Source organism: Lipophrys pholis, assembly GCF_963383615.2.
Source record: "Lipophrys pholis genome assembly, chromosome: 19".
NCBI lineage: Eukaryota > Metazoa > Chordata > Actinopteri > Blenniiformes > Blenniidae > Lipophrys > Lipophrys pholis.
Window position 1 is genome coordinate 2,210,580 of NC_137647.1, and position 21,811 is coordinate 2,232,390.

Consider the following 21,811-nt stretch of genomic DNA (forward strand, 5'->3'; position numbering starts at 1 on the left):
TCTGTACACCCTGTCACTTCCCGTTGTTCAATTAAATTTGCTTCTTCAGCATGAAGTGATCTTCACCCTGGATTATCTTAAATCCAGCAGATATTATCAATCATTTAATATTTGAAATGTGCAAATACTGTGAATATTGCCTTTTAATGCATGAAGTATTTCTATAGATCTTGAAATTAGAAGTGTTCTGTGTACCAGCAGTTAATGTATTAATGTCAGTCTGCCTGTTTTCTTGTCTTTTTTGTTCTCTTGTTGTATGTTGGCTGCTGAAAACTCAAGATTAATAAAGTATCCATGCATCCCACATTCCAGTATGTTTAAATTCAAAATAAACGTTTTATTTAAACTGCTCCTGAGAAAACATGAAAGGCCAATATAATGAATCATTTCATTGTTCTTCAGTCTGAGTTTTTTTTTAAACTGGCACACACATTTTAATTGACTCAGACTATTCTAATTCCAATACATTAAAAATGAATGAAAACTTTGAATCATTTGTGTTGAAAAGACAATTCAAATAAAAACAGTTTTGTTTCAAAGATCAGACTCGACAGAAAATATCAAAACGTTTAACAAAAATTTATTAAATTTTTTTATTTTCCAATATTTTTCTGATGACTAAAATGATTTAAACATTTGCTTATGAATTAAAAACAGAATTTAAACATGCTTTTTGTCATTTAACATTTTTTTGCACTCAATAAATATTAAATTAAAACTGTTAAAGAACAGGAAGTGACATTTCAGTCAAATATTTCAAAGTAAGACAAAAGTAATTAATGTTACACCAGAAAATACCAAAATAAGAGAAATGGACAGCAATTAACCAGGTAACTAGTTAACAAGATGACCAGTTAACTAGTTGATGAGTTAACCAGCTGATCAGCTAACCAACCCACACATTAACGTGGTAACCAGTTAACCAGCTAACCAGTAACTAGTTTGTCTTTGGCCAAAAAACTGCTAAATAATGACGTTCAAGTTTTTTGGAAAGAAATTCAGAAGATGGATGTTGGTAAAATGCCTCCACCCTCCAACACTGATGGAGTTTCTGGGTCTACAAATATTACTGAGCTTTGGGAAAAAATCATCATCATGACTTATTCAATTGTGTTCAAAGTAAAGAGTTTAGAATCATTATGACCCATGATAACATGATTATTAGGGTGGAGGAGGAAACCGCTGCAATCTATAAACTGTCTTTGAATAGATCTTGCGGCCTGGACAAGAGAACAGCAGAACATCTCACATGTTCCAGTCACAGAGTTGTGGTGTTGCTGCATGATGGATGTTACCCTGCCCCGCACCATCGCCTCTGTCCTGCTGGTACATGTAATTAAGGTGAAATCAGGGAAAATGTCCAGTATTGAAAATGTCCGGTCCGGTCTGGTCCGGTCGTGGAGCCTGTATTTGGTTGCCACAGCAACAGGTGATGGAGACTCAGTTGAGGTTCCTCATCCAGCCGGTGTACATGAACAGCAGGAACACTACCACCGTGAGGAAGTACACCACGAAGAACACGTGGTCGATCACTTCCGCCCAGCGCTTGAACTTCCTCTGCTCCTTCCTGGAGTCGCAGCGAGCCGCCTTCACCTCGTCCAGGATGAGCTGCAGCACGGCACCGTCGCCCCGAGGCGTCAGAGGAACGTTGCTGGAGCCCGGCGTCACCCGAACCTTCTCCTCCACAGGCTCTGCAGACAGGAAACAGGAAGCTGCTGGATGAAGTTGCTGGAGCAAGTTGTTTGAGGAAGCTGGAGGAAGCTGATGGAGGATGTTGCTGGAGCAAGTTGCTGGAGGAAGCTGATGGAGGAAGCTGACGGAGAAAGTTGCTGAAGGAAGCTGATGGAGGAAGCTGGAGGAAGCTGATGGAGAAAGTTGCTGAAGGAAGCTGATAGAGGAAGCTGGAGGAAACTGATGGAGGATGTTGCTGGAGCAAGGTGCTGGAAGAAGCTGATGGAGGATGCTGCTGGAGCAAGGTGCTGGAAGAAGCTGATGGAGGATGCTGCTGGAGCAAGGTGCTGGACGAAGTCGCCGGAGCAAGTTGCTGGAGGAAGCTGATAGAGGAAGCTGGAGGAAGCTGATGGAGGAAGCTGATGGAGGAGGAAGTTGGAAGAGGAAGCTGGAGGAGGAAGTTGTCACCTTTAAGATAATCAGCATCCCCTGGGACGTCCAGAGTCTTTCTGGTCCTCTGAGCTGCACAGTAACTGTCCAGGTCCACCAGGAAGGCCACCAGCATGGCCTCCAGGACGCTGATCCCCACCAGGGCAAAGATCGACACGCAGTAGATCGCTGGAGGGAGATCAGCAGAAGATGATTCACCTCATGAACTCAGAGGTCACATGGTACCGATCGTTCAGTGGTCAGGTGTGTGTCTGCCGAGGAGGGACATGCGGTGGAGGGACTGCTCACCGATCATGGGCAGGTTGTCCTCGGTGGAGGGAAGCATGTCCTGCAGGAGCAGCAGCAGGACGGAGATGGACAGCAGGACGGTCACCTTGAAGCTCATCTTTTCTCCTCGAGCTTCGCTGATGAAGAAGGACGTGAGGTCGAGGACGAGCAGGTAGAAGAGCGGCACGATGAAGTTGATGACGTAGAGCATCGGCTTCCTCTCGAACTTGACCTGGAAAACCAAGACGTGGTGAGGCGAAGCGGCAGCGCGGGGAAACGTCTGCAGCACCCCCTACCTTGTACTCCAGGATACTGATGTTGGCGGAATCGTCTGTTCTGATGCGGTCGGCCGTGGTGAGGTTGATCAGCTTCCACTCGCCCTGCGTGATCATGATCCGCTCCGACAGGCGGTTCAGCGTCGTGTCGTTGAAGATGGTTCCCAGCAGCACAGCTTCAGCTACACACCACAACCAATGAAACGCTGGGACCGGAACAGACGAGGAGGAGGAGGAGGAGGAGGAGGAGGAGGAGGAGGAGGAGGAGGAGGACGGACAGTGACAGACGAGGAGGAGGACTGACCGTTGGAGGTGTGGGACATGAAGGTGATGGAGCAGTCCTGCGTGTCGAAGGGGAACATCTTGAGCACGAGCTGGCAGGTGAACGTGAGCCGCTGGCGCCTGCCGGCGAACACCAAGCCGTTGTGGTGAACGCTGACGTGCGTCCCGTCCTGGATGCTGCTGGTGTCGGAGACACTGCGGAGAACACCGTCGTTAACGGGCCGTTTTGTACCGTTACACCTGAAAACTGCAGCTCGGGGACGCAGAACCGCTCGTACTCCTCCTGGATTTCGATATCGGGGATCCACAGCTTCGACCTCGGGACGGTCAACTCCTCGATCCCACAGAAGTCTGAAGGTTTCCAGGTCAGGAACTCGTTCTCCCACACCTGAGGAACCAAACAGGAAGTGGTCAGCTGGCCGGCTGGAGACGACACAAACCGTGTGGTCGCATCAGAACCACAGCAGCTCCGTCCGAGAGTCACTCCAGAGGTCAAAGGTCGTCAGACCTCCAGAATTCCTCGGCACTGACAATACAGTGGAGCTGGTGTGTCCAGTGCAGTGGAGCCGGTGTGTCCGGTGCAGTGGAGCTGGTGTGTCCGGTGCAGTGGAGATTCTCACCATCTGCCGCCAGATGTGGTTTGTGATGGTCTGAGACTTTTCATCCTGCAGAGAAAGAAACAGTCGTTCAAAAATGTTTCGTTTCCACTTTGCCTCTTTTCTCACAAACTTCCACTGACGACAGAATCCACCCGGAAGAGGCGGGGCTTCTGGAACCTCCGTTTCTAGACTATGTGAGCGCTTTAGCGTTCTACTGTGTGTCAGAGTACTTGTACTTGAATGTGGAGTCCTACAACGTGTGAGCGTTGTAGGATTTGTGAGGATGCGAGACGGTTCCAGAAGTTCTACAAGTTGTGATTTTCATTTGATAATCCTCTCGATTGGGAGAACGATGTCCTGGAAAGTCCTTGAACAAAACCCGGGAAGAAAACGATCGTTTCCTTTCAGAAGTGAAGATAAACGAATAAACGTCATTAAGATAAAGTCTTATTTCTAATGTGAGTTCTACTTTTATTTGGACATCCGTTGATTTTCTGGCGGGTTTTAACTCCGTCATGGGATTTAATCATTTTAAAAGTAAAGTCAGGAAAAGTCAAGAACGACATGCCCCCGTCCCATTTGGGACTGGCCCCGCCCCGTCTGGGACTGGCCCCGCCCCGTTTGGGACTGGCCCCGCCCCGTCTGGGACTCACCACCTCCAGAATCCCGTACAGCAGCAGGTCCAGCCAGACCAGCGTGGTTGTCCTCCAGTCTTTCACTGGCCGGACCACGTCCAGGGAACTGTTAGAGGTCACAGAGGTCAAGTGGTCCATCAGGCCGGCGTAGGAGCAGTTCCAGGTCTGAGCGCCAGGAACACCTGCTGGGACCAGATCCAGGTCTTTACTGGTCCACAACCAGACAAGATCCACAAAACCTTACGAGAGCCAGGTCTTTACAGATCCAAAACCAAACCAGAGCCACAAAACCATACAAGGTCCAGGTCTAAAACCAAAACAGGTCCAGGTCTTTACAGGATCTAGGTCTTTACAGGTCTAAAACCAAACCAGATCTAGGTTTTTACAGGTCTAAAACCAAACCAGGTCCAGGTCTAAAACCAAACCAGGTCCAGGTCTTTACAGGTCTAAAACCAAACCAGGTCCAGGTCTTTACAGGTCTAAAACAAACCAAGTCCAGGTCTTTACAGGTCTAAAACCAAACCAGGTCCAGGTCTTTACATGTCTAAAACAAACCAGGTCCAGATCTTTACAGGTAGAAACCAGACTGATCAGATGGAGGCGACTCACCCAGCAGCAGGAGCAGCAGGACGGCCACCACAGTGGAGAAAGTGGAGACGGTGGGAGTCCTCATGGTGGTGGGAGTCCTCATGGCGGTGGGAGTCCTCACGGCGGTGGGAGTCCTCATGACGGTGTGTCTCCAGCTCGCAGTGAGAGAAGACTTTTAAAGCCTCCTACACAAACAGACGTATTAAAAAGGTTTTAATTAGTTTCAGGCAGACGAGCTGCTTTGTTTGCAGAAAGTCAACATCAGCAGGTGGAGAGCGAAGCTTCCTGCTCCGTCACCTGCTGGAGCGTCTGGACCGACCGCCACACCATTCACCTCCACACTCAGGACATTCATTCAGTCACTCAGAGCGTCATTACAGAGCTCAGACCTTATAGATCAGCAGTATGAAGTCATTGACATCACAGAAGGTTCTGGAACAGGAACACCCAGGTACTGACCTTCTGCTGCTGGAGACCATCAGACCTCTGGTCCATTTCAGACCTCCTCTGGTCCAGTTCTGGTGGTCCAGGTTTTAACCAGGTTCTTCACCGTTGTCTTTCCATCGTCTCCACCCAGTCTGACCTCAGCTTTATTTTCCATCTCTTCTGAATTTGGTTCACAAGTTTCAAGCTTTTTCATCGGAACAAATTTTATCATCAAACCTTTTGGTTTTGTTTCCAATAACGAGACAAAATGCCACAAAAATTAAATCAAACTCATTGATTCTCGTCTTCAGAAGGTTTAATGTCTCAACGTCTTTATAGTAAACGACAAAATCTTAACATTATTTTCAAGCGAACATAATAAAATAAAGAAACATGTAGAAGTGTTGAGTTCATGATGAAACTGCAGGTGGTTTGGTCGGGTTCAGGGGAAGATGTCTGTGGGCAGCTGGAAGTCCTTGAAGGTGTAGAAGGAGATGTCTCCGTGGTCGACCACGGCGATAACGACCTGGACGTCTCCGCTCTGCAGCGCCAGCAGCTTCAGAGCTCGCAGGTCGGGGACGGGATCGTTGAAGCTGAGGGAGGAAATCGGCTCAGGACGTTGTTCAAACCAACAGTCTGCAGACCGTCTCACTCAGCCTCACATTCAGTTTGTACATTTTGTACGCAGACGTTTAACGGTCGTCACAAAGCTGATAAAGAACCAACGGAACCAAGCCGTCGGAGAACACATCCCTAAAATACCTGAAAGTAGCTTTCAGAGAAAAAAAAGAGGAAACTTTGCAGACGTTTGTTGTACTGTGATGACGGACGGAGGGACAGACGGAGGGACGGACAGAGGGATGGACGGACAGAGGGAAGGACAGACGGAGGGAAGGACAGACAGAGGGATGGACAGACGGAGGGATGGACAGACGGAGGGATGGACAGACGGAGGGAAGGACAGGCGGAGGGATGGACAGGCGGAGGGATGGACAGACGGAGGGATGGACAGACGGAGGGAAGGACAGGCGGAGGGATGGACAGACGGAGGGAAGGGCAGGCAGAGGGATGGACAGACGGAGGGATGGACAGGCGGAGGGATGGACAGACGGAGGGATGGACAGGCAGAGGGACGGACAGACCAAGCAGTCTTAAAAATTTGTCGTCATATTAAATCAGCTTTTTTTCTAGAACCACAAGTCAGTGTTGGAATCAGACACTATTGCTGGGTGGTTGGTTTGGTTGAATTTTCATTTGGTTGGTTAGTTGGTGGTATGATTTTCATTTTGGTTGGTTAATGGGTTTAAAACAGCTATTGATTGTGTTTGTTGGTTGGTCGGTTGGCTGATTGGTTGGTTGGTTCGTCAATTTGTTGGTTGGTTGGCTAATTGGTTGGTTGGCTAATTGGTTGGCGATCGGTTGCTTGGTTAATTGGTAGATTTTTTGGTTAATTGGTTGGTTGATTTGTTTGGTGACTGGGTAATTGGTTGGTTGGCGATTGGTTGCTTGATTAATTTGGTGATTGGTTGCCTAGTTAATTGGGTGACTGGGTGATTGGTTGCTTGGTTAATTTGGCGATTGGTTGCCTAGTTAATTGGGTGACTGGGTGATTGGTTCCTTGGTTAATTTGGCGATTGGTTAATTGGTTGGTTGGGTCATTGGTTGCTTGGTTAATTGGATGATTCGGTAATTGGTTGGGTGACTGATTGCGTGGTTAATTGGTTGATTGGTCATTGGTTGCTTGGTTAATTTGATGATTAGGCAATTGGTTGGGTGATTGGTTGGTTGGTTGTTTTTTGGGGTGATTGGTTAATTGGTTGGTGAATTTGTTGGGTGATTGGTTAATTGGTTGGTTGGTTGGGTGTTTGATTTATTAATTGATTGGTTGGTTCATTGACTGGCTGGTTAAAACAGTTATTGGTTGTTGGAACAGGTTGTCCAGGGTGTGTTGGTGGAGCGGGTCACATGGTCACTCAGGTTCAGTCTGGTCTGTGATCGTTCTAACTGATCATTTGATGGATCAGTCCGCCAGACATCAGTAAGCAGGTGTGACTATCTTTCATTTTTCCATTTACAGGATCAACGACTGATGTCCTCTCAGGCGAACAATCAGACAAAAGCAGACGATTGTCAGAGTGAGTCAGTGTGAGTATCAGTGTGTGTCTGTGTGCGGAAAACAAGCTTACCTGCACACACACATGCGACAGTGCGGTTTTCCTGGTCTGCTCTTCTTGAAGTCAGCCACCGTGTCTGGATGGTAAACATTGAAACTAATCCTCCATTCATCTGACGCTTCCAGCCTGAGCAGACAAAGAGACAAAGAATCACGCTGGTGGAACAAAAGACAAAGAGACAAAGAATCATGCAGGTGGACCAAAACACAAAGAGACAAAGAATCATGCTGGTGGAAAAAAAGACAGAGTCAAAGAACCATGCGGGTGGACCAGGATACAAAGAGACAAAGAATCATGCTGGTGGACCAAAAGACAAAGAGACAAAGAACCATGCGGGTGGACCAGGATACAAAGAGACAAAGAACCATGCTGGTGGACCAGGATACAAAGAGACAAAGAATCATGCTGGTGGACCAAAAGACAAAGAGACAAAGAACCATGCGGGTGGACCAGGATACAAAGAGACAAAGAATCATGCTGGTGGACCAAAAGACAAAGAACCATGCTGGTGGACCAGGATACAAAGAGACACAGAACCATGCTGGTGGACCAAAAGACAAAGAGACAAAGAACCATGCGGGTGGACCAGGATACAAAGAGACAAAGAATCATGCTGGTGGACCAAAAGACAAAGAGACAAAGAACCATGCGGGTGGACCAGGATACAAAGAGACAAAGAACCATGCTGGTGGACCAGGATACAAAGAGACAAAGAATCATGCTGGTGGACCAAAAGACAAAGAGACAAAGAACCATGCGGGTGGACCAGGATACAAAGAGACAAAGAACCATGCTGGTGGACCAAAAGACAAAGAACCATGCTGGTGGACCAGGATACAAAGAGACAAAGAATCATGCTGGTGGACCAAAAGACAAAGAGACAAAGAACCATGCGGGTGGACCAGGATACAAAGAGACAAAGAATCATGCTGGTGGACCAAAAGACAAAGAACCATGCTGGTGGACCAGGATACAAAGAGACACAGAACCATGCTGGTGGACCAGGATACAAAGAGACAAAGAATCATGCTGGTGGACCAAAAGACAAAGAGACAAAGAATCATGCTCATGGACAAAAAGACAAAGAATCATGCTGGTGGACCAGGAGACAAAAAAGACAAAGAGCTGCTGTGTGTTGCTGCTTTGTCTCTGCGGAGGTTAAAGGTCAATGGCGGCTGCAGGCCACCACACCGAGGCTCTAATGAACGTCGGCACCAGAGAACATGGAACTGTGCAAAATCCTTCTACTGCAAACTGTCCTGAAGTACTGTGAAATATTTCTGATTGTCTGTCATCAGTATTCTGAGCTTGAAGGAAACTTTAGTTCCCAACATCTTATCTCTCATCACACCGACCGGCTGGACAGGAACGAGGATTACTTTGAGACAGGGTGTAATCCTGAGACAGGTATCCAGGTTACAGTGGAATCGGGACATTTGATCAGTCATCAGTCAGCTGAGACAAAGCGCTGAGTCATTATTTACATATTACATTGTTACATATGCTCTTTACATATTTACACATTATTTACATAATTACTCAGTGCAAACAGGTTATTAATCAAATGGGAATTCAACAGCAGAGAAACCTGGAGTCTGGAGCAGAGAGACCCCTCCTGAACTCAACAAACAGCAACTCTGGACTGTTGATCAACTTCACATTTGCCAACAAATGTTGGGTAGCGGTTCTGTTTTTATTGGTTTGTATGTATGTATGTATGAATTTTACCAAGTTTTTGCAAAAACTACTCACCCGGATTACATGTAATCGTCAGTCATGATTTGTTATCATCCAAGGACCAATCCTATCGATTTTAGAATGTTACCAGCTAAACGTTTTTAAACTAAGCTTTTCGAATAAAACACAAAAAAACGCGAGAAAAGGTCCCATACAAAGCGGATGAGAGAGGCCCCTCATGGAGATCAAGAGATCAGGGTCTGTTGCCATGGAGACGTCCTGGAGGGCTGCGCCGGCTAACGCACTAACTCTGCTCCACGCCCCCTCCTCCACTCTCAGCCAATCACAGGCCAACAAGTGACACAAAATAATCAGAGCCAGCAGGTCATCATTGAACCTGGACGTTGCCGGGAGGCGCCGGCGAAGGTCTGCGTTCTGCCGAGTCGTTTATTCGCCAAAAGCTGAAGGAACAGAAGCGACGGTACCTGGAGGCGCCGTCCAGCAGGCGGGACGCCGGAATCACCCGGATGGTTTGCAGCAGCTCCGCTGCAACGAAGGAGGTTTGAATGAGTCGCATGTGAATGCTCTGGAGCTCTCATCTCTGTGGACGTTCTGGAGCTCTCAGCACTGGAGCTCTCAGCGCTGTGGACGCTCTGGAGCTCCAGAAACACTGTAGACGCTCTGGAGCTCTCAGCACTGGAGCTCTCAGCGTTCTGGACGCTCTGGAGCTCCCAACACTGTGGACGCTCTGGAGCTCTCAGCACTGGAGCTCTCAGCGTTCTGGACGCTCTGGAGCTCCCAACACTGTGGACACTCTGGAGCTCTCAGCGCTGTGGACGCTCTGGAGCTCCAGAAACACTGTAGACGCTCTGGAGCTCTCAGCACTGGAGCTCTCAGCGTTCTGGACGCTCTGGAGCTCCCAGCACTGTGGACGCTCTGGAGCTCTCAGCACTGGAGCTCTCAGCACTGGAGCTCTCAGCGTTCTGGACGCTCTGGAGCTCCCAACACTGTGGACACTCTGGAGCTCTCAGCGCTGTGGACGCTCTGGAGCTCCAAAAACACTGTGGACGCTCTGGAGCTCTCAGCACTGGAGTTCTCAGCGTTCTGGACGCTCTGGAGCTCCCAACACTGTGGACACTCTGGAGCGCTCAGCGCTGTGGACGCTCTGGAGCTCTCAGCACTGGAGCTTTCGCCGCTGTGGATGCTTTGGAGCTCTCAGCACTGTGGACACTCTGGAGCTCCAAAAACACTGTGGATGCTCTGGAGCTCTCAGCACTGGAGCTCTCAGCGCTCTGGACACTCTGGAGCTCTCAGCGCTGTGGACACTCTGGAGCTCTCAGCGCTGTGGACACTCTGGAGCTCTCAGCGCTGTGGACACTCTGGAGCTCCCAGCGCTGTGGACGCTCTGGAGCCGTCAGCTGTGAGGCTCTGGCCTCACCTGTGGACAGGACGTCAGCCGGGTGGTGGAGCGGAGTCACTTCCTGCTTCCAGAGGTGAGCTGGACTCTCGTCTCGCCGCGCCCGGCGCCGCGCCAGCATCCCCTGGTACTCCGCCCAGTTTCTGCACCGCTGCACCTGCAACACACACCAATACACAGTACACACTAGTACACAGTACACACCAGTACACAGTACACACCAGTACACAACAACAATCCAGCTGCTTTCCGGACGGATTAAAGTCGGTTTTATGGTGAAATTTAAAGTTTGTCTCCCAGATCAGGGGGAATAAAAAATAAGGATCCAGTTGTAGTTGTTGACGTTCGTCTCTAATAAGGAAATTCCTCTTCACACTCAAACTGGTATTTCCAGCATTTTAATTTGTCTCAGCGTCACAGAATCTCCGGAAGATTCCCGAGGCTTCGTGTTTGTCAACTGGATCTCTCCACATCTGAATTTTCTCTGGAAAAACCATCAGCCATCAGTTTCACTACATTCAGATTTTTCTCGAGGCTTCAAGACTCTTTCTTTGAGAAAGTCTGGAGGTTTTTCTCCCCTAATGGGTCAAATGTTGATATTCTGGCTGGAGCTGCCGCCACGCCATCTTTGACGTCCCAGAATCCCCTAGGGTCGGGTTTCCCAAGATGGCGTCAGTCAGGAAACATCAACAGTTTGATGGATTCAGATTCTGGTTCGTCTGTAAACTTCTGGACTTTGGTGTGACGGATTTGGGAAACTTCCTCTTAATTTAATCTGGTTTTAAGCTGGTTCTAGCTGTTGACTGGTGGAAGAGTGAAGCTCGTTTCTTCCTGGTATTACTGACGGGTTTCTGACTTCTGACTGGTCTAGAACCTCTGCAGAGCTGAAATGATTATTTGCGAGGTGAAGGTGAAGTTTGGAGGATTTCCGTTTCCGTTGGTCCAAAGACCATTTGCTGTCAGTACTTAATTATTTCTGATCGTTTATTCAGGATCTTAACTGTTACTGTTCACGGTATTTCTTGTTGCCGTTCTGAGAGTTACGGGAGGCAGACCCGGATGTCGGAGCCTCATCAGGGCCACCCAGCGGCGTCAGTCCACGTGGGGATTCCGTCTACCAACCTCTTGGTCCGTGTTGACGTCCGGTCGCCGTCTGAGCTCGTCGTCCTCGCTCTTCTGCTCCCTGGACGACATCTTCACCTCCCGCAGATTGAGCTTCTGCCTCCAGGGAGCGACGTCACACGCCTGCACACTTAGCCTGCCGGGCAGCAGGGCGGGGTCCGGGGGGGGCAGCGGGCCGGGGGAGCCCAGGTCGGGGAAGGAGATGGAGCTGAAGTCCCAGCGAGAGGAGCCGGCGGGGGGGCGGCCGGGCTCCTGGATCCCGGGGAGGTTCGGCCTCCACCAGGTCCTGACCCCATCCCTCTCCCTGACTCGGTCTACCTCCATCTCCTGGGAGGGCGGGGCTCCGACGGCTTCAGGCCGACTGCACAAAGACAAAAACCCGTTGAGCCGTTTGGAAAAGTGATGACGAACACCGCGCTTTTCTGACACGTCACCTGCAGGTCAAGGGAGCGGGGCTTCTGGAGGGGGCGGGGCTTCTGGTGGGGGCCGCGGTGGTGCAAGTGGCAGGGGGGGCAGTGCAGGGAGTCGGGCTGGTGCTGCGTTTCCTCTTCAGTCCCGCGTTGTCACGCGACGGAGGAAGGTTGAGCTGCTTCACGTAGGACGACGACTCAGAGCTGGAGGAGACGTCACAACGAAACTCAGAACACACACACACACACACACACACACACACACACACACACACACACACACACACACACACACACACACACACACACACACACACACACACACACACACACACACACACACACACACACACACACACACACACACACACACACACACACACACACACACGTTACCTGGGATCGAACCGGTGCACCACGTAGCCGAGCCTCTTCAGATGAGCGAACACCTTGGCGAAGCAGAGGCAGAGTGAGGCGGCGGGACGCCGGCGCTCAGGAAACGGTGCGACGGCTTCGTACCTGGTAGCGCTGCAGGCCGCCGGCGCCGCCTGACAGGAAGCGCTCGTAGCCGTCCTGGAGGGACAGCGGCAGCTCCTCGTGGAACACCTGCACACTACCCTGAAACACACTCAATGTTCAACACACACACTCACTGTTAACACCCCCACCACCACCACCACTCACACACTCCATCAGGTAGAGCGCCTCCTCCGGGAGGAGGTACTGACGGCCGCCGGAGGAGAAACCCATCGTCTGCCAGAACTTCCCCTGAAAGGCAACAAACTGCGATTAACAGGACGAAGACTGAGGAGGAGGAGGAGGAGGAGGAGGAGGAGGAGGAGGAGGAGGAGGATGAAGGACTCACAGCTGGAGACTGAAGCTCCACCAGCTGTTCTTCAGGACTCCAGCAGCCCTTCACCAGGTTTCCTCTGCAGACAAACACAGCTTCAGTTCAGCTGGAGGTCAGAGGTCAGAGGAGTTTCGGGTTCAACTCCCCCTGCCGACAGGCTCCCTCAGCTTGAACTCTGACCCTCAGAACCCTGCAGGACTCACAGCCGCTCCACCCTCTCCTCCGCCACCAGGCTCCAGTGCTCCCTCAGACTCTGCTCCAGACGCTGACGCTGCTCCTCAGAGTCGTCGGGGTGGAAATCCTTCTGCCCCCGGACCGGAACCTTCCGGCTCCGGGACCGAGCCGCCAGCAGCTGCCCGGGGCTGCAGGATATCAGGAGGAAGGAGGAAGCAAGGAGGAAGCAAGGAGGAAACCAGGAGGAAACCAGGAGGAGACAAGGAGGAAACAAGGAGGAGACCAGGAGGAAACAAGGATGAGACGAGGAGGAAACCAGGAGGAGACAAGGAGGAGACCAGGAGGAGACAAGGAGGAAACAAGGATGAGACGAGGAGGAAACCAGGCGGAGACAAGGAGGAAACAAGGAGGAGACAAGGAGGAAACCAGGAGGAAACCAGGAGGAGACAAGGAGGAAACCAGGAGGAGACAAGGAGGAGACAAGGAGGAAACCAGGAGGAAACCAGGAGGAGACAAGGAGGAAACAAGGAGGAAACCAGGAGGAGACAAGGACGAAACCAGGAGGAGACAAGGACGAAACCAGGGGGAAACCAGGAGGAAAAGAAAAGGAAACAAGGATGAGACGAGGAGGAAACAAGGAGTAAACCAGGAGGATTACAAGGAGGAAACCAGGAGAAGACAAGGGGGAAAAGAAAAGGAAACAAGGAGGAGACGAGGAGGAGACAGCAAAACAGGAGGAAACAAGAAGCTTCAGTGAGGGGACGTTCAGGACAACAAGGAGCTGCTGCAGCTCAGCTGAAGAAAACCAAAGAAAAACTGAGAAATGAACTAAATGAAGAAAAGCTTCAAAACATAAATGTAAAGATAATCTGAGCAGATTAACCCTCATCTCTTCCCTGTACAGCTAATAAAATGAGATTTAAAGTTGAAATAAAGTTAATCTGAGAAGACTGAATCTCATCACTTCACTGTACAGCTGATTGAATGATATTTAATGTTAATATAAAGATAATCTGAGCAGACTGAACCTCATCACTTCACTGTAGAAGTCTTCGTCCTCCATGTGTTGATCCGCCATGTTGGCAGCCTCCTGAAGCTTCTCCTCCGGGTCTTAAAGTCCGAACTTTTCAAGTCTTAATCTGTCTCCTCCACAAGATTCCTCGTTTTTACGACTAAATGATAAAAACCCGTGTTGTGATAGGACAAAAATAACGCAGACCAAAACCGCAAATTCCTTTATAAACCTTAACATCACGCGACTGAAGACGACGTCTGAATGAATGAAGACCGCAACCGGCCAGCAGAGGGCGCTTCATTCAATTAACTTTATTTACACAGGCACAAAAAATAAAATCATTGTTTTTATTCTCATGATCAACGTTCTAATCTTCATTCTATTACATATATTGATGATTTTTCCGTAAGTGTCTGATACTAAAACAGAAAATAATTCAAACAGTTTTCCTTCTGTTAAATTTAGCAGATATATAAAATAATGTCAAAGCTGCAGTGCTTCTTCTTCTTCTTCTTCTTCTTCTTCTTCTTCTTCTTCTTCTTCTTCTTCTTCTTCTTCTTCTTCTTCTTCTTCTTCTTCTTCTTATTATTATTATTATTATTATTATTATTATTATTATTATTATTATTATTGTTGTTGTTGTTGTTGTTGTTATGGAAAACTTTGTTCTGTTCTTTAAAATAAATCACCATATTGATTAATTTAATATTCAATTATATCAAGACAACTGTTATCGTTTACAATTATTTCGCAGAAAATTATGTGGAAATGTTGTGTTTGTTGTTGGATTGATTTCTCTCTCCTGCACATGCAGACAGTGTGAAAGCTCTAAGTTTGGGGGACTTTGGGGGATTTCTGCTCACTCAGCTGTCTTCTGCTGGACTTTCACTGTTTGTTTTTGCTTGGAGCAGCAAGATAAGATAAGATCCAGTGCTGCACAGGAACCACAGGCATTATCAGCATTATGAAAGCTATAGGAAAGATGCTGCGAAGGGGGATTGGGGGGGATTCAGGCTATGAAGGCCTCCGGCCCCTCCAGCATCAACAGTAGCAGCAGCAGAAGCAGCGCATGTACGCACTTCATTAAACCTTCACAAAAAAAGAAAGAAAAACCTGAACATTGGATCATTTTTTGCAGCTTTCCACAGAAGAAATGCAACTATCAGCTTCGCTCCTTATCCTCGCCGTATCCACGGCATTAGTAGGTAACAGGACGCTGTTTCTCCTCTTAAAACTCGTGAGGTCATTACGGTATGCAGCAGGCTGCAATCTGTCCATTCCTGTATCTGCAGCGTTGAGTCTGTCCTACCTGTTTCTGTCAGTCCTTTCCTGATTGGAGATGTCGTCCTTCAGGGAGCGTCAAGGTGAAGTCGTTGGTGTTTCCCACTGAGACCAGCACCAGCTACGTGGAGGTGACTCCTCTCAAAGGTCTGCAGCTGTCGGCCTTCACGCTGTGCATGCGCCTGGCGACCGAGCTCCGAGGCGAGCGCGAGGTCATCCTGTTTGCGTACCGAACCCAAGACTTCGACGAGCTCAATGTGTGGCGCGAGCTGGACGGCAGGTACAGGGACATCTATACATCGCTGTTACAAAGTTACTCAAAACTACTGGGATTACTAAAATAACACTGTCACTGTCTACCGGGGCTGGTAGTACATACTTGTACTCATACTCTAGTGCATGAATTTACTCCATGTAATCTACTACTTTACTACTATTAGATTCTAAGTCAGTATGCAAGTACTGGATTGTAAATACGTCACTGTGAATAATTAGCATATATGTGTACTTTTATGTTTGTTAAGCCAACCGTGTGCAGTTTTACTTGTACTTGAGGACTTTTCTCTTAAGTTTTGAAGTATCTGCTGAGCAGGCAAACAGGATTTTGGAGGCGACGGTAAAAAACTGAGCTCAGCGTTGAGTGTCGGCGGAGTTTCTCCAGATATGACGAGTAGAACAGTGACTTCCTGTACGATTCACTGTGTGTAACAGTGACTTCCTGTACAGTTTACTGTGTAACAGTGACTTCCTGTACAGTTTACTGTGTAACAGTGACTTCCTGTACGATTCACTGTGTGTAACAGTGACTTCCTGTACAGTTTACTGTGTAACAGTGACTTCCTGTACGGTTTATTGTATGAATCGTGACTTCCTGTACAGTTCCAGGTTTAAATATAATCCAGAAATGTTCAAACGTCGTTGAGGTTGATGTTTTGTGTTTGCAGAAGTCGACTATTATGTCTGGGTTTTGATGTGTTTTGTTGACAGTACTTGACTATGAGCTTCCCGTCATGGAGCTGCTTCCTGCTTCCTGTCATGGAGCTGCTTCCTGCTTTCTGTCATGGAGCTGCTTCCTGCTTCCTGTCATGGAGCTGCTTCCTGTCATGGAGCTGCTTCCTGCTTTCTGTCATGGAGCTACTTCCTGCTTCCTGTCATGGAGCTGCTTCCTGCTTCCTGTCATGGAGCTGCTTCCTGCTTCCTGTCATGGAGCTGCTTCCTGTCATGGAGCTGCTTCCTGCTTCCTGTCATGGAGCTGCTTCCTGCTTTCTGTCATGGAGCTGCTTCCTGCTTTCTGTTCTGGATGGTTGAAAGACTTGATGGATTGTTTTTTTTCAGGTTCTCCTTGTACCTGAGCGGAGAGGGGGTTTTCTTCAGCGTCCCAGAGCTCGGATCTCTAGAAACGCACTTGTGTATCACCTGGGACTCGGGGTCGGGCGCGGTCGCCATCTTCCTGGATGGCAGGAAGAGCTTGACCAAGATCTACAAGAAAAACCACAACATCCGCAGTGGGGGCAAGATCATCCTGGGTCAGGACCCGGACAACTACCTGGGCGGGTTTGAGGCCAAGCAGAGCTTCGTAGGCGAGATGTACGACGTCAACATGTGGGACTCGGTTCTGTCTCACAGTGAGATCCAGGACCTAGCCTCCAGGAAGAATGTACGATCAGGAAATGTGATCGACTGGCACTTCGCCAACATCCAGAGTCACGGGCAGGTGGAGGTGATTAGTCATGAGGTGTAGTGGAGATCAGACCAAATAGAATCTCATAATAAAGCAATGCTGATGAGATCGTTGTGTTTTGTTGTTGATTTGTTTCAAATAGTAGAACTAGATAAGTTCTTTTCAGTTTCAGTTTGCTTCAGATTATATTTTTATCAATATTAATTAATATCTTTTACGTAAAAGCAGGCAGGGTTGAAGAGACAAAAGTGTCAGAGAGTTTATAGTTAGTGTTTTGTTCAAGGTGTGGATAGACGGAAGTTTTCAGATGTATCATTGAAGATAGTAAAGTCATTATAGACGAGGCTTCTTGAGGCATAAACATGGTTCTCAGAACCAGAAAGACTCGGCTATAATGCTATGCTACAATACTACTATGCTACAATGCAATAATGCTACAATAATACTATGCTACAATGCAATAATGCTACAATGCTATAATGCTATGCTACAATGCTATGGTACAATACTATAATGCTACAATGCTACAATGCAATTCATTTCATTTATTAATTTATTTGAATGGGACAGTGCATATTAATGAAGAGACGTCCAGTTCTGTAAATATGCCAGATTTAGCTCAGAGCTAATTTCCATCTGTAGTCCCATGGGGTAAAACCATACCACCAAACACAAACATACATAATTTCAATAATACGTGTAAAACATAGCACACACTAAAAAACACATCACATTAAAATACATATATGACATAACGCATGGGGAAACATACAGTCGTTGTACAGTCTGCTTCATTGTAGTTTTAAAATTTGTTCAAAAGTACCCACGTATCCCTGGTATTCTTTTCACTGATGGAAGACGGATTTATATCGGCCAAAAGCCGCCAAAGGCAAGGTTAAAAAGATTTTAGCGCTACGTGTTAACTGAAAAGGAAGTTATGGTGCTGGAACAGCTTCCAGGCACGGACGGGGTTCGAACCCGCGATCTTCGGTTTACGAGACCGACGCCTTACCACTTGGCCACCGCGCCTGGTAGTCCACGCTGTACAGCGAGTTCAACGATAAAACCTCTTCAACTGGAACGACGCTCTGCTCCTGTTGTGATTTGGTAGATGTAAGTGGTTCAGCTGAATTTGACCAAAGCTCCACAGTAACGATCACAGTCATTCTGACAAAGGTTAGAAGATCTCCCTGCTGAAATCGTTAAGTGCGCTTTAAGGGCTCGAGCTTACGGAGGGAGGGGCGGGGACTGTCAATCGAACGCACCCGGAAGAGGCTCATTGCTGCGGGTTGTTTCTCTCGTACGGAGCCGCTGAGATTCAACGTCTAAATGTCCTCGAAATGTCTCTGAACGTGTGAGTCATGCTTTTAATGTGTAAATTTCTGCCGCAGCTCAAACTGAAAATCACGACTGGTGCAACAGGGCGAGTTAGCATTAGCACGAGCTCGAGTGCTAGCCTGTTAGCTGGGGGAAACATATTGCTTTTTTCAAATTCTATTATTAATTAGTTAAGGTTTTTATTGTGGTGTTTATGCGTTGGATCATATCTCATTCAGCATCCATTTGACTCCAGGTTGAAAGCCAGGCCAGGTGTGTCAGGTGGGGAGTGTTTCCATGGTAACCCTGGTCCACATCCTTTCTGGAGTCCCAAGGAGAAGCTAAACACTAAGCAGTGAATCGGTAATGAGAGTTGAGGCGTTGCAGCATTCATTTCCCGGTGACTTGGGCTCCTTGTGATTGTGTCTGTGGTCCTTCCAGTCGGTGACCTGCAGCCTCCTGCTTCGCCATGCCCCTGGTGCTGGACGCCGTGTGGGCGCTGTGGAGCATCGGCGCCGGCGTCTACGACTACTTCCACACCAGCGCCATGGAGGAGAGGATCCACACGCTGGAGAGCGTCCTGTCCATCCACCAGTTTGTCATCGCGGGGCTGTCGGCCGGCCTCATCCTGCTCATTACCTACATCCTGCTGAGGAAACACTGAGTCCACCTCCAGCAGGGCGTCTCAGCATCGTGTGTGTTGCCATTTCCCTTTTTCTCTCCAGTTTAAAGGAACAGATGATGAGACCAGCGTCAGTGCGCCGTCACCCGACAGCTGACCAATCCGCCGGGCCCCGCTGGATCTGGAAATATCTCGCTTCTTTCTAGAGAGTTTGCAAAGACAAAAACGGCTTCAGACTTCTGGAATGACCTCAGGAAGTGGAAATAATGTTTGACTGCCACGATCAACGACGTGAAGCTGCTGTGTGTGGGGGTGTGTGTGTGTGTGTGTGTGTGTGGGTGTGTGGGTGGGTGGGTGGGTGGGTGGGTGGGTGTGTGTGTATGTGTGGGTGTGGATGTGGGTGGGTGTGGGTGGGTGTGTGTGTGGGTGTGTGGGTGGGTGTGTGTGTGTGTGTGTGGGTGTGTGGGTGGGTGGGTGGGTGGGTGTGTATGTGTGGGTGTGGATGTGGGTGGGTGTGGGTGGGTGTGTGTGTGGGTGTGTGGGTGGGTGGGTGGGTGGGTGGGTGTGTGTGTATGTGTGGGTGTGGATGTGGGTGGGTGTTGGTGGGTGTGTGTGTGGGTGTGTGTGTGTGTGTGCGTGTGTGCGCGCGCATTGTCTTGTGATGATTGTTCCTTTACTCTGACCATGCACTACTGTACCTGTCCAACTGTCACCATGGCAACCATTAAAGGGATTATCTTTAGAAACCTTCTGATTGGCTGCTTCCACGTTTCACAATGTTTATTCATGAACACGACGTTCTAGATGATTTCAAGTTGTTCAAGGCAGATTATTGCTTTGGTAACTTACATGATCTGCTTTGAGTCACCCCGAGTTTCCCTGAACGCTCCGATGAGCGGGTTCCTTTAAATGTCGCCGCAAGGAATTGTGGGGGAACATGAGCTGGTCTGCTTTGATAAAGGAAGCATCAGTGGTTCCTAGGCTAAAGGAGGTTCTAAAGGAAGCATCAGTGGTTCCTAGGCTAAAGGAGGTTCTAAAGGAAGCATCAGTGGTTCCTAGGCTAAAGGAGGTTCTAAAGGAAGCATCAGTGGTTCCTAGGCTAAAGGAGGTTCTAAAGGAAGCATCAGTGGTTCCTAGGCTAAAGGAGGTTCTGAAGGAAGCATCAGTGGTTCCTAGGCTAAAGGAGGTTCTAAAGGAAGCATCAGTGGTTCCTAGGCTAAAGGAGGTTCTGAATGAAGCATCAGTGGTTCCTAGGCTAAAGGAGGTTCTAAAGGAAGCATCAGGGGTTCCTAGGCTAAAGGAGGTTCTAAAGGAAGCATCAGTGGTTCCTAGGCTAAAGGAGGTTCTGAATGAAGCATCAGTGGTTCCTAGGCTAAAGGAGGTTCTAAAGGAAGCATCAGGGGTTCCTAGGCTAAAGGAGGTTCTAAAGGAAGCATCAGTGGTTCCTACACTAAAGGAGGTTCTAAAGGAAGCATCAGTGGTTCCTAGGCTAAAGGATGTTCTAAAGGAAGAATCAGTGGTTCCTAGGCTAAAGGAGGTTCTAAAGGAAGCATCAGGGGTTCCTACGCTAAAGGAGGTTCTAAAAGAAGCATCAGTGGTTCCTAGGCTAAAGGAGGTTCTAAAGGAAGCAACGAGCCTCCTTTCCTTAGCTTATGGAGAATTCTAACGCTCCTTATCGTGGCCGCCACTTAAACACTTCTGGGGTTAAGGAGAAGTGGATAGGAAAGGAGATGAGAAGGACTATTAAGACGCACCCGAGTGATGCGTTTAAGTACGACTTAAGAAAATACGAACTTTTGAGTTTCCCATGACAACTAATAATACTTGGAAGAGCCCAGTGAAGCCGGTAAACACGTGAATTCGTAGCGCGTTACTCTCATATGGCCTTTTTTTTTCAGTGTCGAGTAATCTGACAGGTTACGATTCCCAAACCAGTAATCAGATTAAAGTTACTAATCCAAGTCACTGTGCGTTACTATTGTAGCGTCCCGCAAGATGAGTTTCTTGTCTGCAAAGATGCTTTATAATTAAACTGGGCACTCCTTCCTCCAAACACACACACACACACACACACACAGTGCATGCAGTCTCTGCATGCTAATCTGACCCGCCCCCTTCGCCACTCTCGGCCAATCACAGGCCAATTTGCTCTAGCAGTGCGTTCAGGTGACATTAAAGAATCAGAACTAACAAACAACATCACAAAACCATATCATTGCAACAAGAACACAAACTGCAGAGATGTCACACTATTTCTGTAATTTTCCTGATTAAAACAAATCAATCAATCAGTCAAAGACTTTATTTGTCCCCAGGGGGGCAATTAAAAGGTCGCATAGAGCAGGTAGTGTAAATAAATAAACTGATAAATAGTGCAACAGACTACAACTTTATAACAGTAAAACATATAAAGCTATGAGGAAAGGCTGCAGAGAAAACTGCAGCATAGCAACACAAGGGAAGTGTGGACGGGTTTGAGGACCGTCACTGGCGAGGAGGACAAGGCAAGTGTCTCACCAGGTGATTCTGCCGTGGCCAATGAGTTTAACTGGTCTACAGCAGGTCTGATTCTACCTGTATCCTCCTGTCCTTCTCCGTCCAGCGGCTGCTCCACCTCTTCTGCTGATCACTGTGGAGGAGATGCGGGTGGAGCTGAAGACAGAGCGGTCCTGGCAAGTCAGCCGGGCCGGAGGGTATAACACCGAGGCTCCTGAAGGGCTGTGCTGCAGAGCTGGCCGTGCCTCTGTACGACGCTCTTCAGCTGGAGTCTCCGGACGGAACCGGGTCAAAGATTACAGAAGCATTGGCACTGGACCATTTATGATCTATCTACATCACCGGGTAAATAAATACCAGTAATAGTAGGAATATGATAAGA

The 21,811-nt window shown here is 48.4% G+C and overlaps 3 protein-coding genes and 1 long non-coding RNA gene across 5 annotated transcripts; 2 read left to right on the plus strand and 2 right to left on the minus strand.

Moving 5' to 3' along the window:
- Positions 1-319: 319 nt before the first annotated feature.
- LOC308125145 (5-hydroxytryptamine receptor 3A) lies at positions 320-4,913 on the minus strand. The gene is made up of 9 exons (XM_080488667.1): positions 4,789-4,913; positions 4,198-4,361; positions 3,566-3,610; positions 3,224-3,333; positions 2,968-3,140; positions 2,685-2,845; positions 2,410-2,620; positions 2,140-2,289; positions 320-1,691 (listed from the first exon to the last, which is right to left on the minus strand). The coding sequence occupies exons 1-9, from the start codon at positions 4,904-4,906 to the stop codon at positions 1,441-1,443; spliced, it is 1,383 nt and encodes a 460-aa protein (XP_080344793.1). The 5' UTR covers positions 4,907-4,913; the 3' UTR covers positions 320-1,440.
- Positions 4,914-5,476: 563 nt separating this feature from the next.
- tsen54 (TSEN54 tRNA splicing endonuclease subunit) lies at positions 5,477-14,319 on the minus strand. 2 transcript variants are annotated; one of them, XM_080486963.1, is made up of 12 exons: positions 14,046-14,319; positions 13,047-13,205; positions 12,859-12,922; positions 12,678-12,761; positions 12,513-12,611; positions 12,390-12,442; positions 12,018-12,197; positions 11,584-11,944; positions 10,483-10,618; positions 9,530-9,590; positions 7,380-7,493; positions 5,477-5,786 (listed from the first exon to the last, which is right to left on the minus strand). In XM_080486963.1, the coding sequence occupies exons 1-12, from the start codon at positions 14,093-14,095 to the stop codon at positions 5,636-5,638; spliced, it is 1,512 nt and encodes a 503-aa protein (XP_080343089.1). In that variant the 5' UTR covers positions 14,096-14,319; the 3' UTR covers positions 5,477-5,635. The 2 variants fall into 2 exon arrangements, with proteins under 2 accessions (XP_080343089.1, XP_080343088.1); XM_080486962.1 differs by having other exon boundaries at positions 5,490-5,786; positions 12,678-12,776; positions 14,046-14,101.
- A 668-nt stretch (positions 14,320-14,987) lies between these two features.
- Positions 14,988-17,099, plus strand: LOC308124136 (C-reactive protein-like). Its single transcript, XM_080486964.1, has 3 exons — positions 14,988-15,237; positions 15,386-15,593; positions 16,649-17,099. Exons 1-3 carry the CDS (start codon positions 15,186-15,188, stop codon positions 17,052-17,054), a joined length of 666 nt encoding a protein of 221 aa, XP_080343090.1. The 5' UTR covers positions 14,988-15,185; the 3' UTR covers positions 17,055-17,099.
- A 1,063-nt stretch (positions 17,100-18,162) lies between these two features.
- Positions 18,163-19,240, plus strand: LOC308125149. The gene is made up of 3 exons (XR_013936360.1): positions 18,163-18,348; positions 18,568-18,674; positions 18,753-19,240. It is a non-coding gene; the product is annotated as an uncharacterized lncRNA (long non-coding RNA).
- Positions 19,241-21,811: the final 2,571 nt, after the last annotated feature.